This window comes from Epinephelus moara, chromosome 15 (assembly GCF_006386435.1).
Source record: "Epinephelus moara isolate mb chromosome 15, YSFRI_EMoa_1.0, whole genome shotgun sequence".
Lineage (NCBI taxonomy): Eukaryota > Metazoa > Chordata > Actinopteri > Perciformes > Serranidae > Epinephelus > Epinephelus moara.
The window spans coordinates 1194169-1219776 of record NC_065520.1 but is presented as its reverse complement, the minus strand read 5'-3'; the positions used below and the strand labels follow the sequence as shown (position 1 = coordinate 1219776).

At 41.6% G+C, this 25608-nt stretch overlaps 1 protein-coding gene across 1 annotated transcript in view; it reads right to left on the bottom strand.

Moving 5' to 3' along the window:
• LOC126401818 (neural cell adhesion molecule 2-like) overlaps nt 1–25608 on the bottom strand; it is a 532851-nt gene that overhangs the window by 11492 nt on the left and 495751 nt on the right. The window contains exon 16 of the mRNA XM_050063330.1: nt 19649–19856. Coding sequence (XP_049919287.1) covers nt 19649–19856 — 208 coding nt within the window. The remainder of the gene's footprint in view (nt 1–19648; nt 19857–25608) is intronic.

Sequence of the window (25608 nt, the reverse complement as noted above, 5' to 3'; positions counted from 1 at the left end):
TGCTTGGCCTTGTCGGAAAGCTACAATTCTGCTGTTTCCGCTGATATGCGTGGCTTCTCGCTATGACGCACGGTCGCGGAGAAAATCCACAGAGAACGGGTGTGAATTTGGACGCACTATGCATCGTTTGGGCCCATAGTCTAAACTTCTCAGTTTCAACATTTTATTGAGAACATTTAGGAACANAATCCACAGAGAACGGGTGTGAATTTGGACGCACTATGCATCGTTTGGGCCCATAGTCTAAACTTCTCAGTTTCAACATTTTATTGAGAACATTTAGGAACAGTGCTGCACGTTAACTTTTGTCTGCACATTGTTTTTGTCGCCATTGTTGCTGAGTCTGAGGTGCAGTCATGAGCTCTCGCTCCGCCTCCACCTCAGGTACCGAAATTTGGCACCGTTTCATTTTAAGTGAATCGGTACTCGGTAGTACCGACGTGAATCGGTACCAAGTACAAAAAGTACCGAGTTTCGGTACCCAACCCTAGTGTCACCACATACTCTGTTACAACAATATAAATAGCGGATCTGATCTGATGAGCTGCGCTGCTCTGAAACAGCTGACCGTGCCGATTTCACATTATACCGCCGAGTAATCCACTAAAATAAGTTGCTTGATGCTTTGACCTGCAGGATATTCTTATATGTCTATTCTGGCCGCTCTCGCTGCAATTCCCCCCCAAAAAATCCACTTATTGAAACTGACAGAATGAAAGCAGGTATCATGTCGTTATCATGTGAATAGTTGGGGGAGGAAGGGAGGGGGACCCTTAACGCTCCATCCATGCTGTGAATGATTCATTTAAAAACTTTTAGAATTTCTCTGAAAGAAGGACTTAGTCCTTTGTGAAACTAGGAAGGATCCTTGACATTGGAACAGTCCTTCGGCGGGGGTCTATGATGTAGCATCCTTCAAATTTGGCCACTTGAGGAACCTTACTTGACTTTGAGAAACACCCTCTGTTTGGTTAAGTTCATGTCATGCCCAAAACACCTATGAATAATTAAGGGACTAAATACAACTGCTTTGTCCCTTGCACCTTGAATTGTGCCCAGATTATGCACCATTTAACCAGCAAACATGGACTTGGGCAAACCTTAAATGCACTTGCAAGTGCACTTTAGACAGCGCACTTTAGATTGTTTAAACAGGTCCCCCAATGTTGCCACAGTGGAAAGTTTTAGTGGTCTGAATGTTTCTCACGATATTGGATATTTTATGAAATAAACATTGTATCGTCCATTTCAAAAGACACATCATCACAAAATCACCCCCAAATAGTCATGTTAACCAACTCCAGGGGAGCTCTTCAGTGAGATCATGAATGTAAAACAGTAGCCCTGCGTGATGCTGTACCTAATAAGCCCAAATATTGCAATTGGCCAGAGGGGGTTCCCCCTTGGTTGATTGGTGGAGTTTCTGCACAGTGGAGCCAATTTCATGTCTCATTAGCTTCATGCAAACCCAGATTGGACTTATGTTCAGATGGGGAGGTTTTCTCAACATATGGACGGTCCTGCCCGCTCACTGTTTCCGCTTTCTTGAGTGTGGAAGCCAAATCGAGGGAACCACCAATGCATTTACTGAGGCAGTATATCAATACATTTTGTCATTAAAAAGTTGATACACTGGGGAAGGAACTGTTCAAGCGTCAATAACCTGAATGCAACACTCTTTACTTTCCTGTCTGCTGTGTAACACATTACTTATCTGTTTCACTAAACAGATATAATTCCATTTAATCCAATGTAATGCCGACTTGAGGAGGTATATGATGTACATCACTCGACGACCTCCTGCATCTTTACACTCCAAGCGTCCTCTGGTGTGTTAAAGGAATCGGAATCGCCACAGGCAGCTGCTCAAATCACACAAATCTTCCACATCTTGTTAACTTATTGACTGCAGTGTTCCACTTTGGGCATATAGAGCTATGAAGAATAAAGGAAATAAAATAATTGAATCATAGTTGATGCTCAAGATTTTTCTTGCTGTAGCTAATTGGCCTAACTATTTTAATTAGTCATTGGAACTTAATTTAACGTGGTAATGGACAGGTTTTTTGCAATAGCATTTCATTATGAGCGTTGATTGCACATTGTAATGGCTATGGGTTAATGACATCATTGGCATTTATATTGGTTCCTTATAAGTGTCGCTTTCATGATGTATTTCTGTCTGCCACCATAAACAATCTTCCAAGGATATGAAGGCTCAATTTACGGCACAAAGGAAGTGCGTCAACCATTGCTTAACCCCTAAAGACCAAGAACAATTTTGGGTTCGCCTAACTCAGCAGTCAGCAGTCAGTGCTTCTTCAGCTGTGCTCTGACATTTTGCCATCTTGGTCTTGCTTTATGCTGTGCTCTGTCATGCAAATCTGTTATTTTTGTGTATTTTGTCATGCAAGCAAACACACCTACTTCGTCTCAATTTCCAAAAAGACAATACCGAATCAAATGTTGACTGGTGGAGTGGATGATGTCTTGGACCAACACTGCCAAATTTCAAACCAATCGGAACACGGGGGTGGGGCGTTGGACTTAACAATCACAACTGTTGCTGTTTGGCTTAGAGGACTGAACTACATGAGTTTCCTTGGCAAATATTAATGATGCAGAATATAATGATGTTTTTCTTGATAGCTATCCTTAGCTATTCTCAGTTACCAATGAGTATCAATGTAAGTTCTTTGCAGTTACTGTCTCTAGTGGAGGAAAAGGCAGATGGTGGAAACTGTATGTGTCAAAAAAATAAAAAAAAGAACCCAGTAGCTCAGAGGAAAATGGAACGTGATCAGGTTGTCTTTGCGACCGCGATGCTCGGGGGATGTCAGTGTTCAAAATGTTTCCGCTTTAAAGCAAACACAGGAATATGTCCAGCTTTTCAAAATGTTATGTCAGTGTAAAGTATTTCTTGACATCCTTTTGTTTTAAGACAAATTTTATGGACCCCATGAAAATTATGGCGAACTCTCTGTTCATAATTGACGAAAAAGACAAGACAAAATAGTTGGCTCTGTTTGGGCGGAAAAACTAAGTTAAATCCCAATAGTCAACCCAAAGCTTTGGTTGTTTTCCCTTTAAACCAATCATTCATCTGCAAGTACAAGTACAAATTCTCACCGTCTCTATGCATCTTTCTCATTGGACGATTGTTTTTCCTGCTTGGGGCATCAGCTTGCCTTGCCCTGTTAACATATTGTTATGTTGAACGTAGCAGAGATAGTATCTAGTATCTATCTAAAAGATGATTTATGATTTCTTCAAAAAATGAAGCCTCATGGAAGTCATACGCTGACACGGAAGTCATACGCCCCAGCAGTAATCAGCTGACAGACAGCTGATTGGATTGTTTCTATAAGTCACACACCAATCACAGCCCATTTCCACATACGGCGGCCCATTTACATCTGTCCTAACATGGCTCTAAGGCTCAAAATGGTATTTAATGTCTTGCTTGGGCCCACTCTTGTATACCCAGGGAGTTTAATGCATTGTGCTCCCTGGTTTGGCATGGCATGCTGCTTGTCTACTCCAGGGTCAACATCACATCAAGAGTGGAGCCTTCAGCGCCAAACACAACTATATTTCCATTTGTTGCAATTAATGATTAAATCTATGACGAGAATGCTCCTGACTGAACAGACACTAACACATTTGGCAAACATCTGACATAATTCCGAATACATTTTAGCTCCATGTAAAGTGAATAAACGTGATGTTTCCCAGGTAATGCTCGTCCAGCCTTGTGTACGACTGCATTGTTTACGAATTCTATTGAGTGAAACATGAAGCTGGCTTTAGCAACAGACTTCAGTAATATATAAAAAAGGGAAATGTAGACAGAGGCCATAAAGGATTGTTGTACATATTGTATATGCAGCTGAAAATAAATCCCACCTGTGAGGGACATAATGAATTACATTCTTTCTTTAAATAAACTTCAGGAATTCATTTTTATATGATATGAAAGAGGTACGGTGAGTCAGTGTCACATTCTCAGCCTAGAGAACTAAACACATAGTTCAAGGTATGCTTACTTTTCACTGGATTTTTTAGAGAAATATCCTTCAGCAAAATCCAAAATGAAACTGAGAAAATTCTGACTAAGACATTGACTAAAATTAGACTAAAATTTAAACTGCATTGTGGGGAAAATGGGTCCAGCAAAAGACAAGTGCTTTGGCTGTGAATGCTGCCAGTTATAGTGAAGCCGATTTGTGTACTTGTGTTTGAAATTGTCTCGATTAAGCCATGTTTAAAGCCACAGTGTGTAGGAATTTCTCCCGTCTAACGTTGAAATCATATATTGCATTCAAACGGATAGCGCACTCTAGCGCCTCACTGTTTCAAACGCGTATTGCAACAACGGTAGTCGCTGTGTACCAAAAAGCTATGATAACGTTGATGAAACCATGTCATCCGATACTTTATGGAGTATTCATTCAGGCTCCTACACAGACACACGGGACGCAAGTTGACAAACCCCCTCCTCACCATGCTGGCTGTGTTTACAACGTAGGACTGTTGGGGCGGGTGTAAATCGAAACAAACCAATCACGTCTTGTCCTTTGACAACTGACAAGTGGCTCAACCTCACACACCTCATCCCTCTCCTCGCAACACTGCGCCGCTAACAGCTGTTAGCCGCTGTTAGCTGTCAGCGCCGCTACTACCCCGGCACTACTGCAGCATAACAAAGTCCCACTCTTTGAGCATAATGCAGGATCATGTATTATGCAGCATCACGGGAGACGGAATCCTCGTCGCCAAGAAGGCGCAAAAGGGAGTCAAAAAGGCAACGTGACCGGTGATTGCATTACCATTCTCTTTCAGCAGCTCTCTCCACCTGGGAAAGGCTACCCCGATGTGGACCCTCATTTCTTTAATTCACCGGTCATGCACCGATTGCTTTTTCTATTCCCATTTGTGCTTTCTTGGCGACGAGGATTCCGTCTCCCATGATGCAGCATATGCATGATCCTGCATTATGCTCAAAGAGTGGGACTTTGTTATGCTGCAGTAGTGCTGGGGTAGTAGCGAAGCGCCTCTTGCTCCTCTCCTTCAGCTCCTCAGTCACGCAGCGCTGGGCTGGCTCTCAACGAAAACGCCGAAGGCGGGGCTGTATGTCCCTTGCTGGAGGATGTATTCTCAAGATGGCGAAACATTATGGAACCCCACAGACGACTTACTCGCACAATGTACAAGCAAATCCGAAATTCTCCTTTTACGAGAATAAGTCAGATTATTGGTGGAGGTAATAGTACACCAGTGATGACATATTTATGAATGCAGACATCAATTTTTGCCAATAAACAACTGAAAATGTTACACAATGTCCCTTTAATGTATGTTTTGAATCAACTAAACTTTACAGCACTTCACAGAAACCCTGCCGCCAACTAGTGTTTCAGAGGTGTAACTGCAGACACACAATCACACAAGTATAAATGCTCATAATGGCGTAGGCCACATGCGTATGCTACGGTGTAGGGTCTGCATAGAGCTGACTCACGATTGTGAATCCCCCTCAAGACTAAAACTACATCTCAAATCCTTGTTACAATTAAAGCTGGCAATATGACAGGATTTGGACAAAAGCTGGTGACATAGAAATCAGCAGCCAACTTTGGAAATTTCTCAGAACTGCCTGAAAAAGTCAGAATAACAAGAAAATCACATCCTGACAAACACAACAGAGACCACAAGAAGTGGCATCAAAAGTTACATCTTTAATGAGGGAGGTTTGGTTGGGGAGTTTTATTGGGGAGATACTTTTGTCCAAGCTGGGCACTGAGTCCTCTGGCTACTAGCCAGCTAACATCGCTGGCAGCACTGCCAAGAGTGAGGAGCACCAAAGGAGCTACTGTAGCAAGTCACAGGTGATCTCTCCCCCCCGTCCTAACTCTCCCTCTCAGCTTTAAATGCCTGAATGCACTGACAGCACTCATTTTCACTGCTTTCTCTTGACGAGGCAGTTTGATGATTAGATGATGCATTTTTATCATGATGTTGCAATTGAGGCCACTGTTGGACCAAGTGGAGAAGGAAGAAACAGCCGAATAAGGCAGATCAGAGAGGATTTTATAAGTCAAACATCAGGAAATCAGTATGAAGAAAAACAATGCTTTTTGTTCCTGTATGCTTCTCATAAAGCCAACATGATTTTTTGTCCAGTAAATATCTGATGTTCCTCAGGCAGTTTGTCACCCCTGCTGCTGACAGCACAGCTGGTTGTGAGGACATAGACACCATGATGCAGGTTGCAGTGTGTACTGACAGACACTTCAGTAAGGCTCATATCTCACACCTGACGTGAATTCCCAGTTGAAACAAAAGATAGCAAACAACAAAAGAGGCAAATCAGTCCTTGAAAAATAACTTACAGAGTCAGGCTTTGGTCTTTGTTTGTGTAGATATAACATTATCATAAATCTGCAATATGGGTCAAAGTCAAAGGTAATCAGGATGTGGATTTTCCCTCAAATGTTGAGGGAAATACTGTCATCAGCCCAGTCACCAGAAGAAAATGTTGTCTTTGTATCTTGCTGCAAACCATGATTACATTTGCATGCCTCACATGTTTCATATCAACGTTTCTAACAATACATTCTTACTCAGACCTTGTCACATATTGTTTGGTCATGGACATTCCACGTTGAGATACGTTGTGCAAGGTACCCTGGGTGCATTGGTTGTTGATGTTCTGGGATGCTGAGTCAACTTCTGCAGGTTACATGCATTGTCCTTTTTTAATAAACATTTCCATTTTCACAGGAAATGTACAGTTTGCATACAGTCTATTTCATATTAAATGCACTACTTTGGTGCAAAACCGAGAATTGACTTTTATTTCCCTTCAAAACACACGTGGTTGCGTTTTGCCAGCACTCACACGTGGTTGGGTTCAGGCAACAAAAGCATGTGGTTGGGTTTAGGAAAAACTAAACTTTGGCTTTACAATTTTACAGGAAGCGAACACTGGCTTCTCAGGTGATGGTGGTTGTTGGACCCATCTACCAACCTTCCTGCCCGCCCTACTCGGACCTCTGCTGCCTTAACTTTCGTTGTTCTTCTGCCGTATTTCCTCCTGACGCCGCCAGGCACCATTAAATAATAACGACACTGGCCGGGTATCATGCCAAGGTGAAAGGACGGCCTTTTTTGTTGGTGTCTGACACCGGAAGTCACTGACCAAGCGGCGGTTTTCAACAACTTCAGATTAAAACAGTGTTGTTCCTGCAGTGACATAATAAATGAGCTGACTTTGTCATCTGTGGTAGAGGGGAGGGTGGATGGAGTGCACTTAGACCCCACGTGGTATTTCCCAGCAGCATTTGAGGCACCAAATCTGGGTGTCAAAAACATCAGAGCGTTTCCCAATAGTTTTCTCCAAAAGCGTTTCTCAGCTGCATTTTCCAGCACCAATTCCCAGTGCTGTTTAAGCCACCAAACCTTAATGTTTTGCACCAACCTGTCCCTGCTTTTCCAGCAGCTTTTGTGCCACCAAAAGCAGGCATTTTAAGGCAAAACATGATCTTTTCCTAAACATAACCAAGTGGTTTTTGTGCCTAAACCTAACCACATCTTTACCACAGTGCTGTTGAGAAAAACAAAGTTTCAATGTATCTGTATTTTTATGTATTTGTACAAAATAATGTACATTCATTCATTCATTCTTTTTCCGTTACTGCTTATCCTGTTGGGGCTTGCGGGCGGGCTGGAGCCTATCCCAGCTGACATTGGGTGAGAGGCGGGGTACAACCTGGACAGGTTGCCTGACTACCGCGGGGCTGACACATTGAGACAGACAACCATTCCCGCTCACATTCACACCTACGGCCAATGTAGAGTCATCAGTTAACCTACATGTTTTTGGACTGTGGGAGGAAGCCAGAGTACCCGGAGAAAACCCATGCTGACATGGGGAGAACATGCAAACCCCCCATTATGGGTTTGAACCAGGAATCCTCTTACTGTGAGGCGAAAATGCTAAGCACTGGACCACTGTGCCGTGAAGGTACAAACATAAGGTATCCATGGTTTGCTGAAACGTACAATGCAAACATTTTTTCTGCCGATAGGGCTGCTGTAATAGACCCTAATTCTTCTGCAAGAGTTGCTCTGTGCACACACATGCTCCCTCAGAAGTTCCATTTAAAATATTGTTTGGGACACAAAGCAAACAGAAATGCTACTGGGTCTTGACAAGCCCCTTTGATAATGTTGCAAGAGCCAGCAGCTGTGTGCACCTCATGTTGGGCTGGGGAGATATCAGAGTGTGAATGCAGATGTGTGTTTGTAATCTGTAAGCTTCTAAGTGACACCAAAGCACAGCGGGGGCGACTTGTTCTTCTCTCTGCTGACGTTAATTAAACACAAGGCCATCTACGGCAGGCCATAAAGGCTGACTACAAACCCTGCTTTTCACAGAGATAAATTAGGTGGCCCGGGGTCTAAACCACAACCAGCAGAGGTGTTTATTTACACTAAATCTTTACATTTACATTCATTTATTTCAGCGGGCATCTTTTGTCATAGCTGGCATCCAGGTTCTTACAATGAGCATAGGAGGAAAAGTCTTACTCAAGGGCACTTTGACAAAGCTTCTGATGGACGTTTTGGCTGTTCAGTCGCGGATCTGACACCTTGTTACCTGACCTGCTACAGAAATCAACTTCATTTTGTGGGAAGAATGTATAGAAACTGCAAGGCCAAAAAGATGTATGTCTTTTTTTTTCCATTTACAGTCAGGTGTGCTCCCACAAAAGCCTTTTAGCTTCTCCAGACTTTTTGTTTGCTCTGTGTTAAGACGGGGTACTGCAAAATCACTCTTAATTAAATGTCAGACGTCTGACGCTCCAGAATTTAAAATTTAAGTGCTCCCTTTATGTCAATAACACAAACTGTCTTGTCTCCTAAAAAGTTTGCACAATCAAGAGTCTCTGTACCGCTATAATGAAGTGTATTTTTTACTAGCATGACAAAGAGGGGAAAAATGCTCTTGCTTGCATAATGAAATGCTTTGCGGCACAAAGCAGTAATTACATTCAGGCATCTAATCATGGATGACTGGCCAAAGTAGTTAGAATCCATCAGTTTTAATTAATGCACTGTATTTTTACCTTATTTTTTTATAACACAACATCCGAAAACTAAATGTTTAATGTATGTATGTGAGAATTATCCTCATCTTGTGACAGGAACATGTTTCTACTCATATTACAGTAATACACCATGAAAAGGGAACTAAACATCATCCAGTGGAATCATCACATAAACCAATCAATAGATAATTATCAAAAGAACAGCTACATAATACACTGGGTTGCTAGGAGACAGACTGTTTCACTAGAGCACGTCATAGCCCTGTAAAACTTACTGACTTACAAACATTATTACCCCCCTTCTCCCTTTCAATGTGGGATTCAAGACATCTGTCCCTTTTCTATATTCAACATTTGGTCCAACACGTCATGCTGTTCGTAGTTTGTATTATGTGGTATTCACACCGGATGTGAATAAAATAATTTGTGTGAGTGAATTACATATAAAGACGCGTTTAGATGCAAATTCCTGCCGGGTGGTGCGATAGACTTAACGGACACAAAGCCAATGACGTGAAGTACATGAATAACGTGAGTCGGCGATATCTCGTCATACGCTTAATCGTGAGAGTTGAAAAATCTGAACTTCAACAACCAATTTCCACAGTGAAAGCCAATCGGCACTGAGGTCCTCCATGGCCATATCGCACCGAGAACGTACCGGTGGAAGTTCATTCATCAAATTAGCGGTTTCACATGTGTATGACGCAAGTTATTTGCATGTATGAGTAAGTAATGCAGTGCGAAAATTTGCACAACATTAGAGCTATGATTGGGCTCTAAATATCAGGCCTGACATGAATCCCATAGTTTCTCTCTGAGCCCAACCATAACTCAAACCACGGCAGCAGTTTTGGGCCCCAGCCTGATAAAAAAAACTTCTGGGAAACTAGAACAAACCCAACCTGATTGAAGCCTGGGAAAATTTTTAGAAATTACAGCCAGTCAGGTTCAATCATCTTCGGTCAGAGAATCAAAGCTATATTTTGTATTCCGCTTGGAGAGTGGAAGCTAGCAAGTAAGACAAAGCTAGTCAGCCTACCTTGCTAATGTTAACACTGATTCATACTTGATATTTATTTTAATTCATGTTACTTTGGCACTTTCAGAGTTATCGACAACTCCTGCACTCTTGGTCACGGTTTGACAAAGGAGGGGGCTAGCTAGCATTAGCTATTATCATGTTATCATTATCATTATTATGTAACCTCTCTGAACAGATTCTGGGTATGTATGCAGAATCTGAAAGTGGTGGGACAATATTTTGATATTGGAACAGGTCTGGTTTCTGTGTGTAGTCAAGTAGTATTACCAATCATGTTTAAACGGCAGGTTAACAGTCAGTGGGGGGAAGCGGAATGCATTGTCTGAGATGCAGTCTCAGAACCCATCAGCAGTCTGACAATGAATTAATGATGACTGTTAGACGACAGCCGATGATGATAGCCAATAAACACTATTTTTATTTTTTTTAATTAATGTGCATTTATGTGCAGATAGCTGTTAATAGCAACCCGGTCTCACTCCGAAGTCGTCGAAATCCGGCACTTGCACAGTGACTTGCAGTGACACTGACAAAAAAAGCCATGCTGTTATAATTTCACGGCATTTGGTGGTGTCAAGGTGAAATGCAGTGAGACAAGAAAGAAAGTTAAGGTAGCAACGGTCTGAGTGGGGCGCGTGGAAGGGGTGGTAAATGGATTCAACAAACACTGACCTCTACCCAGGACACTGGTGTAAAGCCAAACCCTGTTCTTTTTTCCTACACCCAACCATGTGTGTTAGTTGTTGAAGGAAAAAAAATGTCAATTTGCAGTGCCGTACCAACATAGTGCATTTATTTTGAAATAGACTGTATGGAAACAGTACATTTCCTGAAAAATTTAAGTGTATTTTAAAAGAAGACAATGCATGTAACAGGCAGAACTTGACATGGCATCCCAGAATGTCAACAACCAACACACACAGGGTACCTTGCACGTTGTATGAGGACGTAGACAGTCCATGACCAAACGTCAATATGTGACGAGGTCGGAGTGAGAATGCATTGTTAATAGAGATTAGCCGAAATGTCCGGTGCACAAAGAAGTCTTGGCCTGCATATCCGCTGGCTACACCGGATCAGCTTGAAATATTGGCCCCCGCACCCAAGAGGCTTTATTGTTGTCAGATGATAGCTAATGGTTCGAATCGTGAAAAAAAAAGTAGTAAAACTGAAGTCTGAACTACAACTTTGACCAAATAAATTCACAAGTCAAAACCAACACCACAGACATGGATCCTGACTCTTTGCAATGAGTTTACCAAAGTTCAAGATTCCAGGCTGTGACATTAATGGGGGTGAAGTGTACTGAGACAGTAAACAGATGAATCCTGGAGGCTGCAGCTTTTTTCATCTCTAAGACCTGAGGCAGTTGTGGATGAGTGAATAGCTGTTTCTTTCATTTTTTCATACCACACATTGTTAGTGGACAGAAAACAATCCAGCACTGTACACTGACAAATGTCAAAATAAAATAATCAAATTGCAACTCAAAGTATGTATTTTTGTTCATTGTTTGGCACTGTTGTAGAGATGTTTTTTTATCTTTCAATCACTGCAGGAAATAGGAGCCTTGACTACAATCTAACGTTGTGTTTTTTATTTCCTGCCATGAGTCATCAGAGTATAAAGACACTCAAAAGTCTGTCATTGAGCCTCACTTCTTAACAATGAAGTCTGAGTAAACAGCAAACTGTTCCCTGACGTCAGCACAAACCCCCCCATGCCTCACCTGAACATGCAAACTGTCACTGTGCCAAAACACAGTATCACATTGTGTCAAATTATGAACAGACTCTATTTGTTTTAGGTGTTTATACTAGAAACTGTATTTAAAAATGCAACTTGCAGCAGAAAGGGAAGTGAGACTTTGTTCGACATGAACTTTTTGTCACCTGATAGTTGAATATCAGCACAAAACTGTTCCAGTAATAGCAAATTTTGTTCTGTGTTTAAGTCGAGACTTCTGTATGACGCTGTCCCTGAGGTGCTTGCTGTGAGGTGACTGAAGGGACAGACTGGCGTGCAAATCTATTCCTGGATCACTGATTGACAGGATGGGACTGGATTTACCACTGTGACTATCGCCATCAGTAAATCTAAAGAAAAATGCCGAGAGACATTGCTGAAGAAAGTGGGTGCAGAGCCAAAATTGTAGACGGTAAGACCTCAAAAGACTTGATGGTGAAAAACCTGTATTTATTTGTTGAATTGTCTTACTTTTAATTGCTTGAATATAAGCTATTAAGGCTTGTTAAAAGAATAATCAGCTTGAACCTTCAAACATGACCGGAAATGTCCTGACTTCTTGTTTAAAAATACCTGCTTTTGTCGCGACAAATATGGCTGAAAATGTCCTATTCTCGTTAAAAAATAACCGCTTTTGTCACAACAAAATAGCTGCAGATGTCTTGACCCACATTCAAAAAATACCTGCTTTTGTTGCTATAAGCCTGGCTGAAAATGTCCCGACGTTTCATAAAAAAGTAACCACTTTTGTCACTCCAAAATGGTTGGAAAAACCCTGACATCTCATTAAAAAATGCCAATTTTTGTTGCTACAAACATGTCTGGCAATATCCCAAACTTTTGTAAAAAAAAAAAAAAAAAAAAAAGAAAAAGAAAAAAAAGAAGACATTTTTGATGCTGTTAAAACAGATGTATATGTCCAATACTCAAAAAATACCCTTTTTTGATGCTGGAACGGCCCCAAACTCTCCTTAATAAAATACCTGTTTTTAATGACACAAACACAGCTGGAAATGTCCCAAACTCTTGTTGAAAAAATGCCTGATTTTAATGCTACAAATATACCTGGAAATGTCCTGACCTCTTGTTTAAAAAGACCCACTTTTGTTGTGACAAACATGGCTGGAAATGTCCTGACCTCTTGCTAAAATATCCACTTTTGTCGCTACAAAATAGCTGGGAATGTCCTGACTCACATTAAAAAGTACCCGTTTGTGGCTACGAACAGAGCCGGAAATGTCCTGAAAGCTTGTCAAAAATACTTGCTATTGACCCTACAAACACGGCTGGAGATGTCCCAAACTCTTGTTAAAATATACCTGTTTTGGACGCTGCAAATATGTCTGGAAATGTCCTGACCTCTTGTTTATAAACACTTGCTTTTGTTGCGACAAACATGGCTGGAAATGTCCTGACCTCTGTAAAAAAAAGCTAAAAAATGACCCACTTTTGTCACTATAAGCCTGTCTGGAAATGTCACAACCTCTAATTAAAAAGTAACCACTTTTGTTGCTCCAAAATGGCTGAAAATGCCCTGACATCTCGGTAGAAAAATACCCATTTTTGTCGATACGAAGGCGGCTAGAAGGTGGTGGGCTTGAGCAGTGGTCTGCTGCTGTCTGCTTCTTGGCAGTTGTCTCACCTGGGCATACACCATCCCCTCCTACTCCTGATGAGAAACTCAAGTACATGTAATCTGAACTGTCATATGTTTGAAACAAGTGCAGCATATCCATGGTTTGCAAAAATGTACAATGCCAACATTTTCATCTGTTGACTGTGCTGGAGTTAGATATGACTGTGTACTGCAAAGACCGTAGCTCACCTGTCCAGAATCAAAATGCGCCAGTCTTTTTCATCTGTCCACTGGGGCCACTGACTTCACAGCACAAAGTCAAGAACTTACACTTAACACTCAAAAACTGGAAGTGAGGACTTACTTTTGAAGTCAATGGGGCCACTGCGAACACCTTTCAACTTTTCCTGAGGCAATTACAAAGCCCAGCGTGTCCTGACTGATCTTGGCGCAATTCGACAGATTCATAATAGAAAGACACCCTCCATCATCTGTTGGTCCACTGGTCCAGCTCGGCCTCAAAGTTAAAACCGCACTGCTGAGAGGGTATTTGGCTGCTGGCCGCTCCCTGCTAAGCTTCAGCACCACATTGAGGTGAGAAAACATGTGGAGAGGACCGTATATGATCCAGCTGACCCAGAAACAAGTGTCTTCAAAATCTGTCAGAGCTGCACCACCTGTCTCCTCCAAATTTCCAGCCCACACACGCTCTCGTCAGCTCATATCCCCACAACACACCCAATACAAACAGCCTTTCATCAGTGCTACTCATCACCCTCCTAATTTAAAGTTCACCTCATGCTATTCATCACTGTGTATGCTCTTATCGATATCATTGATATTGCTGCACAAGGTTTGCTGGTCTTTACAACTTATTACCACTCAGCATCTTCAAACTCGCACTATTGACATCTTACAAACTCAGTAGGAGTGTCTGAGCTTTATATTATCTCAAGCGTTATCTCATTACTCTCAGTGGTATAGATGCTGGGCAGCTACCGCATTACTTCATTCTCTCCACACTTGCTAAAAGAAAAACTCAATTTTTATACAACCAGGGTCTTTTTTTTTGCAGTCGCGACCATCATTCCTATCAGTTATGAAACCAATTTCTCGGGAGACGCAGAGACACCAGTTGCATCAGCAAGTATTCTGGCTTCTGGGTACATGTCGACAGCGCTGTTGCAATGGATTGCGCCTGAAATGTGCATGTAGAGTCAGCTATAATCCTTCATTGCACTGTAGAAACTGGGAATGCACACACGACAACACATCAAAGATGATTCAGGAAGTAAGCTACATGTCAGCAATCCCAAAGCTCAACAATTAAAGGGGCATACCACTGATTTTGCCCATTAAACTGGGTAGATATTACACATGGAGGGGATTCCAGGGAGGCCCATGAACATGAACAAGTCTCAGTTTTCTTGGACACGTTTTTCTCCTCATTGACTTGGTCAATCCATGTGAAATTTGGCACAGTGGTAGAGGGTCATGGGAGGATGCCAATGAAGCAATATTACATCAATTGGCCAAAGGGGGGCACTATAGCAACCGATTGAAATTGCAAAATTTGCATGGGCATATCTCATGCCCTGTATGTCTTAGAGACTTGAAACTTTGCACAGAGATGCCTCTCCTCATGAGGAACAAATTTGCCTCAAGAACCTATAACTTCCGGTTATATAGATTTTCCGCCATTTTGATTTTTTTGAAAAACACTTCAAATCGATCTCTTCCTAGGAAGTTTGACTGATCTGCATGAAACTGGGTGAACATAATCTAGGGACCAATATCTAAAGTTCCCTCTTGGCAAAAGTTGGAAAACTTACTAAAACTGAGCTTCTATAAGGCAATGAATATTGCGAAGGGTGTGGCTCATCACATAAAGGTGTATAACATCTCAAGGGTTTCACCGATCACCACGCAACTTTGTAGGCATATGACCACACATAATCTGAGGGGACCCCTCCATTATTGACCCCATCAAACAAAATGGGGGCGCTAGAGAGCTAATTTCTTATCTAGGCCTAACCACCATATCGATTTTTACTAAACTAGGTAGATATGTAAAACAGGACGCCTCAAGGTGACTGGAGAAATTGAACTCTAATTGGCAACTGGGTGGCGCTATAACAACAGAAAAATGCTTAAAAATGGCTAAAATGCGACCGATCGCTGTGGCTCCCCCTGTGGACCAATGTTTTTGTTTTGTTTTTCTAATTTCTGGTATGACTAAGTCATGGTATGGTATGCTGTACTCAATGGGTATGGACTAGTATGTCATAATTCCGAAAGGCAGTTTGGTGGAATTTTTGGGTACTAACTAAATTTACCATACTGACATGTCTGCTAGTTGCCGACTCCTCATCTGAGTCTGGGTCTGAGTGAGGCTCAAACATACATGGCTACAAACACAGCTGGAAATGTCCCAAACTATCTGTAACAAACAACCTTTTTTGTTGCTACAAATAATGCCAAAATGTCCCTACCTCACCTTAAAAAATACCTATTTTGTCACTACAAATATGGCCAGATATATTCTGACCTCTCTCAAAAAAAATAAATAAAAAATTACTGTAAACACGGATGGTAATGTCCCAAACTCCTACTAAAAATGCCTGGATTTGTGGCTATAGTCTCAGGTGGAAATGCCCTGACCTCTTGTAAAAAAAAGCAATAAAATAAAGAAATGCTACTAATACAGCCACAAATGTCCTGACCTCTCATTTAAGAAATAAATAAATGAAAAAAAATAAATAAAAAAACTCACTACAAATATGGCAGGTAATGTCCTGAATTCTCTTTAAAAATACCTAGTTTTGTCTCTATAAACACCGCTGGAAGTGTCTTGGGGAAAAAAGGAAATAAATAAAAAATGTTTTGACTACAAATACGGCCAAAAAAGACACTTGGCTTTTTCATTTACTATCTACTAAAAAAACCCATCATGGCAGATATTACTGTATGTTCAAAAACCACTAAAGCTGCATCAGCCACTGCCAATACAAGCTAACAAACAACCTAAATAAAAGATGCTAACTACACATACCTAATTTATACGTCTGCTAGTTATATTATATAATATTGGTGCACAATAGATTCCACATCTGAGTCTAGGTCTGACCGAGGCGCCAGATCCAGAATTTCTCAATGAGGGAGTAGAGGAGATCTGCTTCCTGCTTCTGCTTTTTACTATTACTATTACTTGGAAAAACCATGTCAAACAAAATATTATTATTAGTATACTTTCAAACATGTCTAGAGGGGGACTTTAAATTTCTGGAGTGTCCCTTCAATCTGGGGAACATAATGTTACGACACGATCCTCATCCGCATGCCCCTTGAATTCCATTTTAAACCATGAGTCCCCGTGTACCTGCATCTCACCAACAAAGCTGCTGGAGAAAAATCATAAACAAAATGAATGATGGGCAAAACTCTGATAATAAGACCCAGATTGTAAAAGAAATATAGAGCGACCACCTTTGCCTGTCACGACCATTCTGCTGCAATTTATATGAAGGTCAGCGCTGCACTGTATGTCTGCAACTCTGCTTTGTATTTGTGATGTGACTGTCCTAAATTATCAACTCTAATACAGCCATAAAGAAGTTGTAGTGACAACATAGAGCTTCACGCAGCCTGTAAATGCCTGTGTGAGTTGCTGCTACAGTAGCCGCTCTAACATAAAGCCCAGGCACATTCTGCATGCTGTCTAGGCAGGCAGGCAGTCACTCAGCCCTCCAGCACTGTGAGCTTAGTGACTCAGCAAAAGTCAACCCCCCCACTCCTCCTCTTCCTCATCCTCACTTTCTCAGTGCCCTCTCTCTGCATCCCAGACATTGGGCTGGCACACTGACAATTTTAACACAAAAATGGCACTGCTGAGGCCAATGAATCAGACTCTGTGGGTGCTATCTCGCAGAACCTTGGTTTGCCTAGCACCCTGCATAAAATAACACTGGGACTAAATCCGAAAATCGATTGTACTATGAGTTTCATGGAGGGCAGGCTTTTAAACTGCACACTGTCTGATGAGAGGGAAAAAAGAAGGTAAAGTATGTGTTTGCTCTTCTTGGACATACATGCAGTGATACGAGTCTCTTGTGGGGCCACTTACAGTGTATTTGCATGCATAAGTTATATAAATCCAGAGCATGAAGAATGGTAGCACACAGAGTTGAGATTTCATACATGCACCTCAGGAATGTTCACACAATGCATGCAAATGAGATACTCCAAAGGTGAAGCCACGACACGTTTATGTATGAGATGCACTGATGGAAATGAATAAGACATAATCAAAGACATACTGTGGTTGAAAGGTAGGTTGGGCGGCTGTTGTAGGTGTACCTACAGTAAATGGTAACAATGAGTCACCTTGTCTCATTCACAGTAAGAGGATTCTAGGCTGCACATGACATGAAGAGTTTCACTGTGCTATTTCAACCCAACTGCCAGAATAAACTCTACGTCTCTGCAAACCATGGATACGTCACATTTGTACGATATTATGTAGAAGATACACTGAAACTTGGTAATGGTTAGGAAAAGATCATGCTTTGTCTTTAAATACCGCGTTGTCTTAATAAAAACTTAAACTGCTTTTTGTAGCAGTATCACTGCAGGAAATGCAGCGATGTCTCAACAGGAAAAAAAATGCTTTTTGTGGCACTATCCCTGCAAGAGACACAATGACATCTCAGTTAGAGACAACTGCTTTTTGTGCCACTATCCTGGCAAGAAATGCACTGATGTCTTAATGAAAATCAGCTGCTTTGTGTGGCACTATCCCTGCTGGAAAGACATTGACAAGCTGCTAAAAGAAATCCTTTTGATGGCTGAAAAGCTGCTGGAAACGCAGCAATGACTTCCTCAAAAACAACCAGTTTTGGCATTGCCTCGGTAGAAAAACAACTTCTCTTTGCGGTGTTATCCCTGCAGGAAACGCAACAATAACTCAGTAGGCTGGAAAAACAAAAAACAAAACAAAACAAAACAACGCCTTCTTTGGCACTATCCGATAGGAAATTCAACAAGGTGTTGGTTAAATACAAACGCTTTTTGTAGCACTAGCCCCGCAGAAAATGCAGCGTTGTCTCAGGGAAAAACAACTGCTTTTTTGCAACACTATGCTTGCAGGAAATACAGTGTTGTGCACTGCTTTTTGTGGCACTATCCCCATTGGAAACACAGTGACGAGTTGCTAAAAGTCACCCACGTTGGATGGCTAAAAAGCCAATGACTACCTCAAAAACAAGCATCTTTGCTGTTGTCTCAGTAAAAAAACAACTGCTCTTCGTGACATTATCCCTGCAGGAAACACAGTGATGTATCAGTAGGTTGAAAAGAACAAAAAAAATAAATAAATATCCCCGCAGGAAATGCAGTGTTGCCTTGATAAAAACAACTGCTTTTTGTGGCACTATACTGGCAGGAAATGCAGCAATGTCTCCATGAAAAACCTCTTTAATGGCACCATCCCTGTTGGAAACCCATTGACGAGTTGCTAAAAGACACCCATGTTTGAAGCCTCAAAAAGAGATGCAGCAATGACTTTCTCAAAAACACCCAATTTTTTACTGTTTGCTGATCTCGAACAGTCATCTGCAGCTTGGCAGGGATCTTGCCTAGGTCTCATCAACCATCCCCTCCACCTTTCAGTGACAGTCAGCTCATTTACTATATCACTTTAGAAACACTGATATGACAAATGTAAAGTACCCATGGTTTGCAGAAACACCACAATGCCTACATTTCATTTCGGTATCTGGGCTGGTTATTTATATCTACTTGAAAGATGAAGTTTAACCTTGGAAAATTGTGACACTCAAATTCTTGACACATTTCTGATATTTTTTTGTCCATCTAAAATTGGTTTTAGAGCATCTTGGATCAAATGTCTGTGCATGGACTTGTATGGATCAATTCAGGTCTGTCGGTTCATAGTTGCACAACATTAAACAACAAAAACAGTAGTTTCCAGAGTGACCAAATATAACCCACAGGTATCAAGATACACCCACAGCAGATGCTCCCTCTGCAAGCATGAATGACCTTGTGACTGACAAGCTGATACAACCCAACTGTTACCAAATAAATCAAAACTTGAAGCAGTTAAAGGTCCAGAAAAAAACATAAACAATATATAAAATAAGAACTCACAGGTAGGCAGCCTTGCCCTCTTCGATTTCTTTGCCCTTGCCGCTGGTGGCTGTTTTCTTGCTGCACAGCGTGCGTGTGATGCACATCAGCAGGCCGCAGTGACGCAGAAAGAAGCAGCTGACGTCCACCAGTACGAGGAGCAGCAGCAGTGCTCCCAGGCCCAGGCCCACCACCGTCCCCAGCCCCAGGCCGCTGAACAGGGATTCTGCTAAGGCAGTGAAACACACACGCAGACACACAACACACACAAGGGGGAAAACACTGTTAGCAATTTTGGGTCAGGTTTAGAGTGGTAACACTGGAGCTGATAGGTATTTGTCTCACTGAAGGAAATGTCCTCAGGTTGTATGTCTGCGGAGACAAACCCTGACCTCCAGTTGAAGGTCATCTTCCTCGCTACACTCCTCCTGTACATCCACATAGAGGATGTAACAGTACTGTAAAGCTATACCAAACAAGAGCGCACTCACCCCCCAAAAACTTTTGCTGTGGTTACTTTGAAAACCTCTCGAAGGTCAATGAATTCCTCTGGAGCCAGTTGGATAGTTTCCAACACGTAGATAAGTCCTAATCCACAACGCCTGGACTCCACGCTATCCTCAGCGGAGGATCTCAATTATTAGCGTGAATCCACCAAATCTCCTCCAAAACAAATCATTTTCAGCCTTACAAACTTTTGTTTTTTACACACACTTAATGGAATAAAAGTTTCAAAGACTTAAATAAATGAGCAAAAGGGGATCTACAGTGCAGCAAAGCAGGTGGAGAAAGCTTTACTCTGTGATTTGTTTGTAATATCAGAAGCTTTGCAGCTTCCTATGTGGTTAAGAACTTTAATCTTTTGACAGAACCAATCTATAAGTGTTTTCTAGGCCAAAAACTACAGAATTCATTTTTGTTTTCTTCTGTATTGCCCTCCAGCCCTGCATCTGCCTCCTCTAGTGTCAACATCTCTGGTTCCACAGGTACAGAATTTAAGTGTGCATTTTTCAACTATATTGTACCACGCTGCAGCTCAAGGCAGCAAGCGTCAGCATTACCATACTGATGCTTCAGCCCTGTGTCCACTGGGCACCTCTTATTCCATAGCTTGCAGTACTAAACAGATTCACGTGGGAAGCAGAAAGCGAGTATTTTCAGCTATACGTTGAAATAGTTTCTCTCTGAGCTCCGAAACACATCGAGCTCTCCACTCAGTTGGGAACAAGAAGCGGGGTCCACTTTCAATTGAAAGTAATGAGAAAATGAAGGCAGTGCAGCAAAGAGAGGCTCCCAGTGGGCACAGTTGAATAGAGTTGTGCCCTTAAGTGATCCTGGGGTTGAGCAAACTGAACATCCACTGTAGGATCAGTGCTGACAGCTGGAGGTCAGACCTTGCCAGGAGTAATCAGTGATGGAGGAGTGAGAGTGAATGAACTTTCCTACTTAAGAAGGCTCTCATATGGGTGTTCAGTAGCCTGTGAGTTAAAAAGAAGGATCAGATATTAATATGAAGGTGTGAGCATTCAGAGACGGCCGGCTGGTGAAGTCTAGCACCTCAAAGTTAAAAAAAGCTCCAAGTGTGTTGCAAAACAGTGAGCCGAATGCAGTCTGGAGTGAGTTTTTTCCAGATTCTTACATAGATGTTTGAAAAAAGGGTGAATATTTTTTGATTCTTCATGCATTATTAATGTTGTAGGCTGAAAAAAGAAAAAGTTTATTTTGACCCCTTGACATTCAGGGAGGGGGTTTGAAATCTTATTTTGGGTGGTATCCAATTGAATACTCACTAAACTTTGACAAATTATACGTTGTTTGAAAGCATGAAGTCTCAGGATTCCATCAGTGTAGACTTTTTCAGAGTCCTAACATCACTTCTACAACAGCTTTTCCTTGTGTAACAGGAGTGCATACTAAACAGGGACCAGCTCTAATCAAAGAGGTTCAGGAAAAGTAACAGATTTCTTTTGTCATTTTAAGGCTTGTACACAACATAAGGCTGCTTCATAAAGGGTAGCATAGGTATTTTTCTACCTGGACCCTATTTTCCCATGTCGTTGTGTCTAAGTGACTAATACGAGCAATCATTTTTCAAATTGGTCCAGTATTGAGCGAGGTTGCAGCAGTCCGCAGCAGCAAAAGCGGCTGCAATGTAAACATTCTGGGCATGTTCGCACCGTTGATGTTTGTCCACTAAAAGTGTTTGTTTTTGCCACTGAAAGGGTCGGATTCTAGGTGTTTGACAACAGTATGGAAAGGATCCCTACAGAGATAGACCTTTTTGTTAAAGAGAAGAGTCATTTTGTTGAGCCAGAAACAGCCCCAAAATCACTGTCGCCAAACCAAAAAGACTCCATGTAAAGGTCTAGTGTGTAGGATTTAGAAAGACTTATTGGCACAAATGGAATATAATATAATAGGTATGTTTTCTTAAGTGTATAATCACCTGAAGACACTAATTGATCAGTCAATGAGACTGTGTGTGTGAGCAGCAGCAGCAGCAGCAGCAGCAGCGACCCACCGTCTGATACCGGCATACGTGAGGACAGAAACAGAGGGCTCGGAGCACCTGCTACAGCAAGCAAACACACCGTCTGTGGTCATTTTGACTTGACCAGTGGACTTCACTACAAGCTGACTGACTGTAGAAACAGGTGACGTGCTTTAAAACCAGCCACTGGCGATCTGACCAGCGGAGTTGCAGGTGACACCATCAGCCAGCTTGAGTCAAGCTCAGACCGAACAGTTCACACTGCTGCAACTTTTCTCTGCAATGTTATAAAATGGTTTCGTCTGATCACAAATCTTTGGACTGAACTTGGCTTTAGAATGTGCCGTCTGCCATGTTGCACCACCATGTTCCTACAGTAGCCCAGAAGGGACAAACCAAACACTGGCTCTGGGTAGGGCCATTCGTGTCTTCGCATTGGCCATCCTAGTTAAAAGCCCATCTGCTATGAGCAGCGTCAAAAAATAAAAAATAAAAATAAAAACACTGATTTGTAATGTGAGCACTGAAGGACTGTGCAGGAGAAGTTTCAGATGGTAACAATCTGCAGTCCTCACTGCAAGACGCTACTAAATCCCTCCAAATCTTATACCTTAACCTTTAAAGAAACAGTTATCAAATTATCGTAAAGCACACATCATTTAATGTCGACAGACACAAAAAGAAAAATCACAAAAGCCAGCTTGGTTTGTCTTCCCACTGTTCCAACAATCACCAACTCTGGTTTGGTTGAAATAAACCCTTAATTCATCCAGTTAGATGTGAAAATATGCTGGCTCTATACACATTAAAATTACTGTGGAGTCTGGTGGGATAGGCGACGCAGTTTTGGGACTGTACCTGGTAAACCAAAAGGGATCTTATAATTTTAATAGTAAAGTCTATCTCTGTAGGGATCCTTTCTGTAATATTGTTAGACACTTACAATAACAATTTGAGCCTGTCAGTGGTGAATTCAAACACTTTTATTGAACGTAAATGAAGGGTGCGTGAATGACCCGAGTGGTTACACTGCAGCCTGTTTCACAGTTGCCAGCTACAGAACTCTCACTCAAGCAAAAACTGTTGTTCCCATCAGTTCCACTACCATGAAGAGGAGTTGCAAGAGACAGACTAAAACAAACAAGATAAAATCTTTGCAGCAGGAGTTGAGATATCCAGATTCTAAGTCCAAAAAAATGCATGATACTACATTTCCCATAATGCAGCTCTTTCATTAGACAGTCTGTGCCTTTGAAATGTCTTTTAAGCTCCAAAACCCAAGTGTTTTTCAGGCTGACCTTCATGTGTAAAATTGGTGGAGTGCTCCTTTAAGATAGTCTCCTAACCAGTCCATCAGCATTTGGACAGTGATGCAAGTATTTCGGTTGTTTAATCCAGGACACTGGACTTGAAATGAAACAACGACAATGATACAGTAAGGCTGCTTTTCCTGCACTGTTTTCTAGCACGGCTGAAAAAAACCCTTAAATTAAAGCTCACAGTCACAGTTTCATTTCACATCCAGTGTGCCGGAGTGCCGAGCCAAAACAACAAATTTCCAAAAGACTTGCGCTCCACATTGGAAGTTGTCACCGCGTGTCACAACCCAAATGACTCTCATGTTGGTGACTTTGTTCTTGACTTAGAGCTGAGACTGCAGACAACAGAGACTGGCAGCGAGTCAAAGCACAGAGAGACAAACAGAAAGCCAGAGAGAAAGTGAACCTTGTGGCAAAAGAAGCTCTAATTAAAACACTTTGCGTTTTCGAGAATCCGGGGATATGGGATTTGAAACATGTAGGCTGGATCAATATTTTCTCACCGCCACAGGCTACTGTTCTGTATCTCACCTTCTGAAAGTTTATCTGAGTTAATTTGGCTGCTGAAGCAACAGATTCAGAGGCAGTAAACAACACCTCTCCAGCTCCCCCGAAGCATTCACATATTCCACAAGACAAAGAGAATACTAATCCAATCTTTAAGCCGCACTCCCCTCGCTTATATCATAAGACTGCAGTGCCCTTAAGCTTTTATATCGGTGTTTACATTTTTACATCACATAAAGCCCTTGTCTTTGTACACATTCACTGCAAATAACGGTGCACTTATAATATTTTCCAGCAGAATTCTTGCATTATATAAAGAACTAGTCAAACATGCCAATATTATACAAATTAAAAAGTTAAAATGCACTCTTAAATTGAATACTGGTAGAAATCTATTTGAAGGATGTCCAAAGTATTTTGGAGTGCCCGGGTAAAGATTTTTATTAAAGTGTCATTTTTCTTTTTGGGATGCCAGCAAAAACTCTTCAGCCTGAAAGACTGAAATCCATAAACATCGGACTTTCATCCGATAAGGAGTATTACTCTAAAGTGCTTAGCAGCAGCTTGACAGTTTGAGGTTGGATTGATACGTTACGTTACACGCTTGTTTACTCGTAGCCATTTTATCACACTTACTCCAGAGTTTGGAAATTGTTTAAAGAGAACAGAGTGACACTGAAACACATTAAAATACAAAGGGTGCATCACCGGATGAAGGAGGACTTCAGAACTCCTGTAGGGCTGTGGGTCTATGGTCCATTAAGAACCTTTTTCATCTGAAGAACCCTTTTTGAAGGGTCCTTCAAGGGTTCTTTGCAAGACTATTTGCATACTACACACTATATACCTTTCTACTGTCTAACTGTCTTTCAACATACTTTTGTGTACATAAACAGTAGTATGTATCTTTCGGATCAACACATTCTCACTCTGACCTCATCACATATTGACGTTTGGTCATGGACTTTCCACCTCAAAATATGACATGCAAGGTACCCTGGGTGAATTGGTTGTTGACGTTCTGGGACGCAATGCCTGTTACGTGCATTGTCAACCCATTCTAACTCCGAAGTCATCGAATCAGGTGCTTGGGTAGTGACTTGCAGCATCACACACAGACGGAAAAAGTTGTCCTTTTAAGTTGACAAAAAGTCCAAGTAGGGCGGGAGTGGTGGTGGATAGTTCCAACAACCACCGACCTTCACCCAGGGAAGAGGTGTTCGTGTCCAACAAAATTCTAAAGCCAAACCTTGTTCTTTTTTCCTAAACCCAACCACATGTGTTAGTTGTTGAAGGAAAAAAAAAAAAAGTCAATTTGTCAACTGTACATTTCTTGAGAAAAATCAATTCAATCAATCAATTTTATTTATAAAGCCCAATATCACAAATCACAATTTGTCTCACAGGGCTTTACAGCATACGACATCCCTCTGTCCTTATGACCCTCGCAGCGGATAAGGAAAAACTCCCCAAAAAAACCCCTTTAACGGGAAGTTGTTGGGATTCACAGGACCACAGATGATTTATCATTTGGTAAAATCATCACTGGGCATTTAAAGGCTTTTTCCTCTGCATGCTCTTTGTCTTCAAACAAAGAGAGCTAGGTGACACCCATCTCCACAGGAGGTCTCACCTCACACCTCAGTGAGACTCAAGTCCCAAAA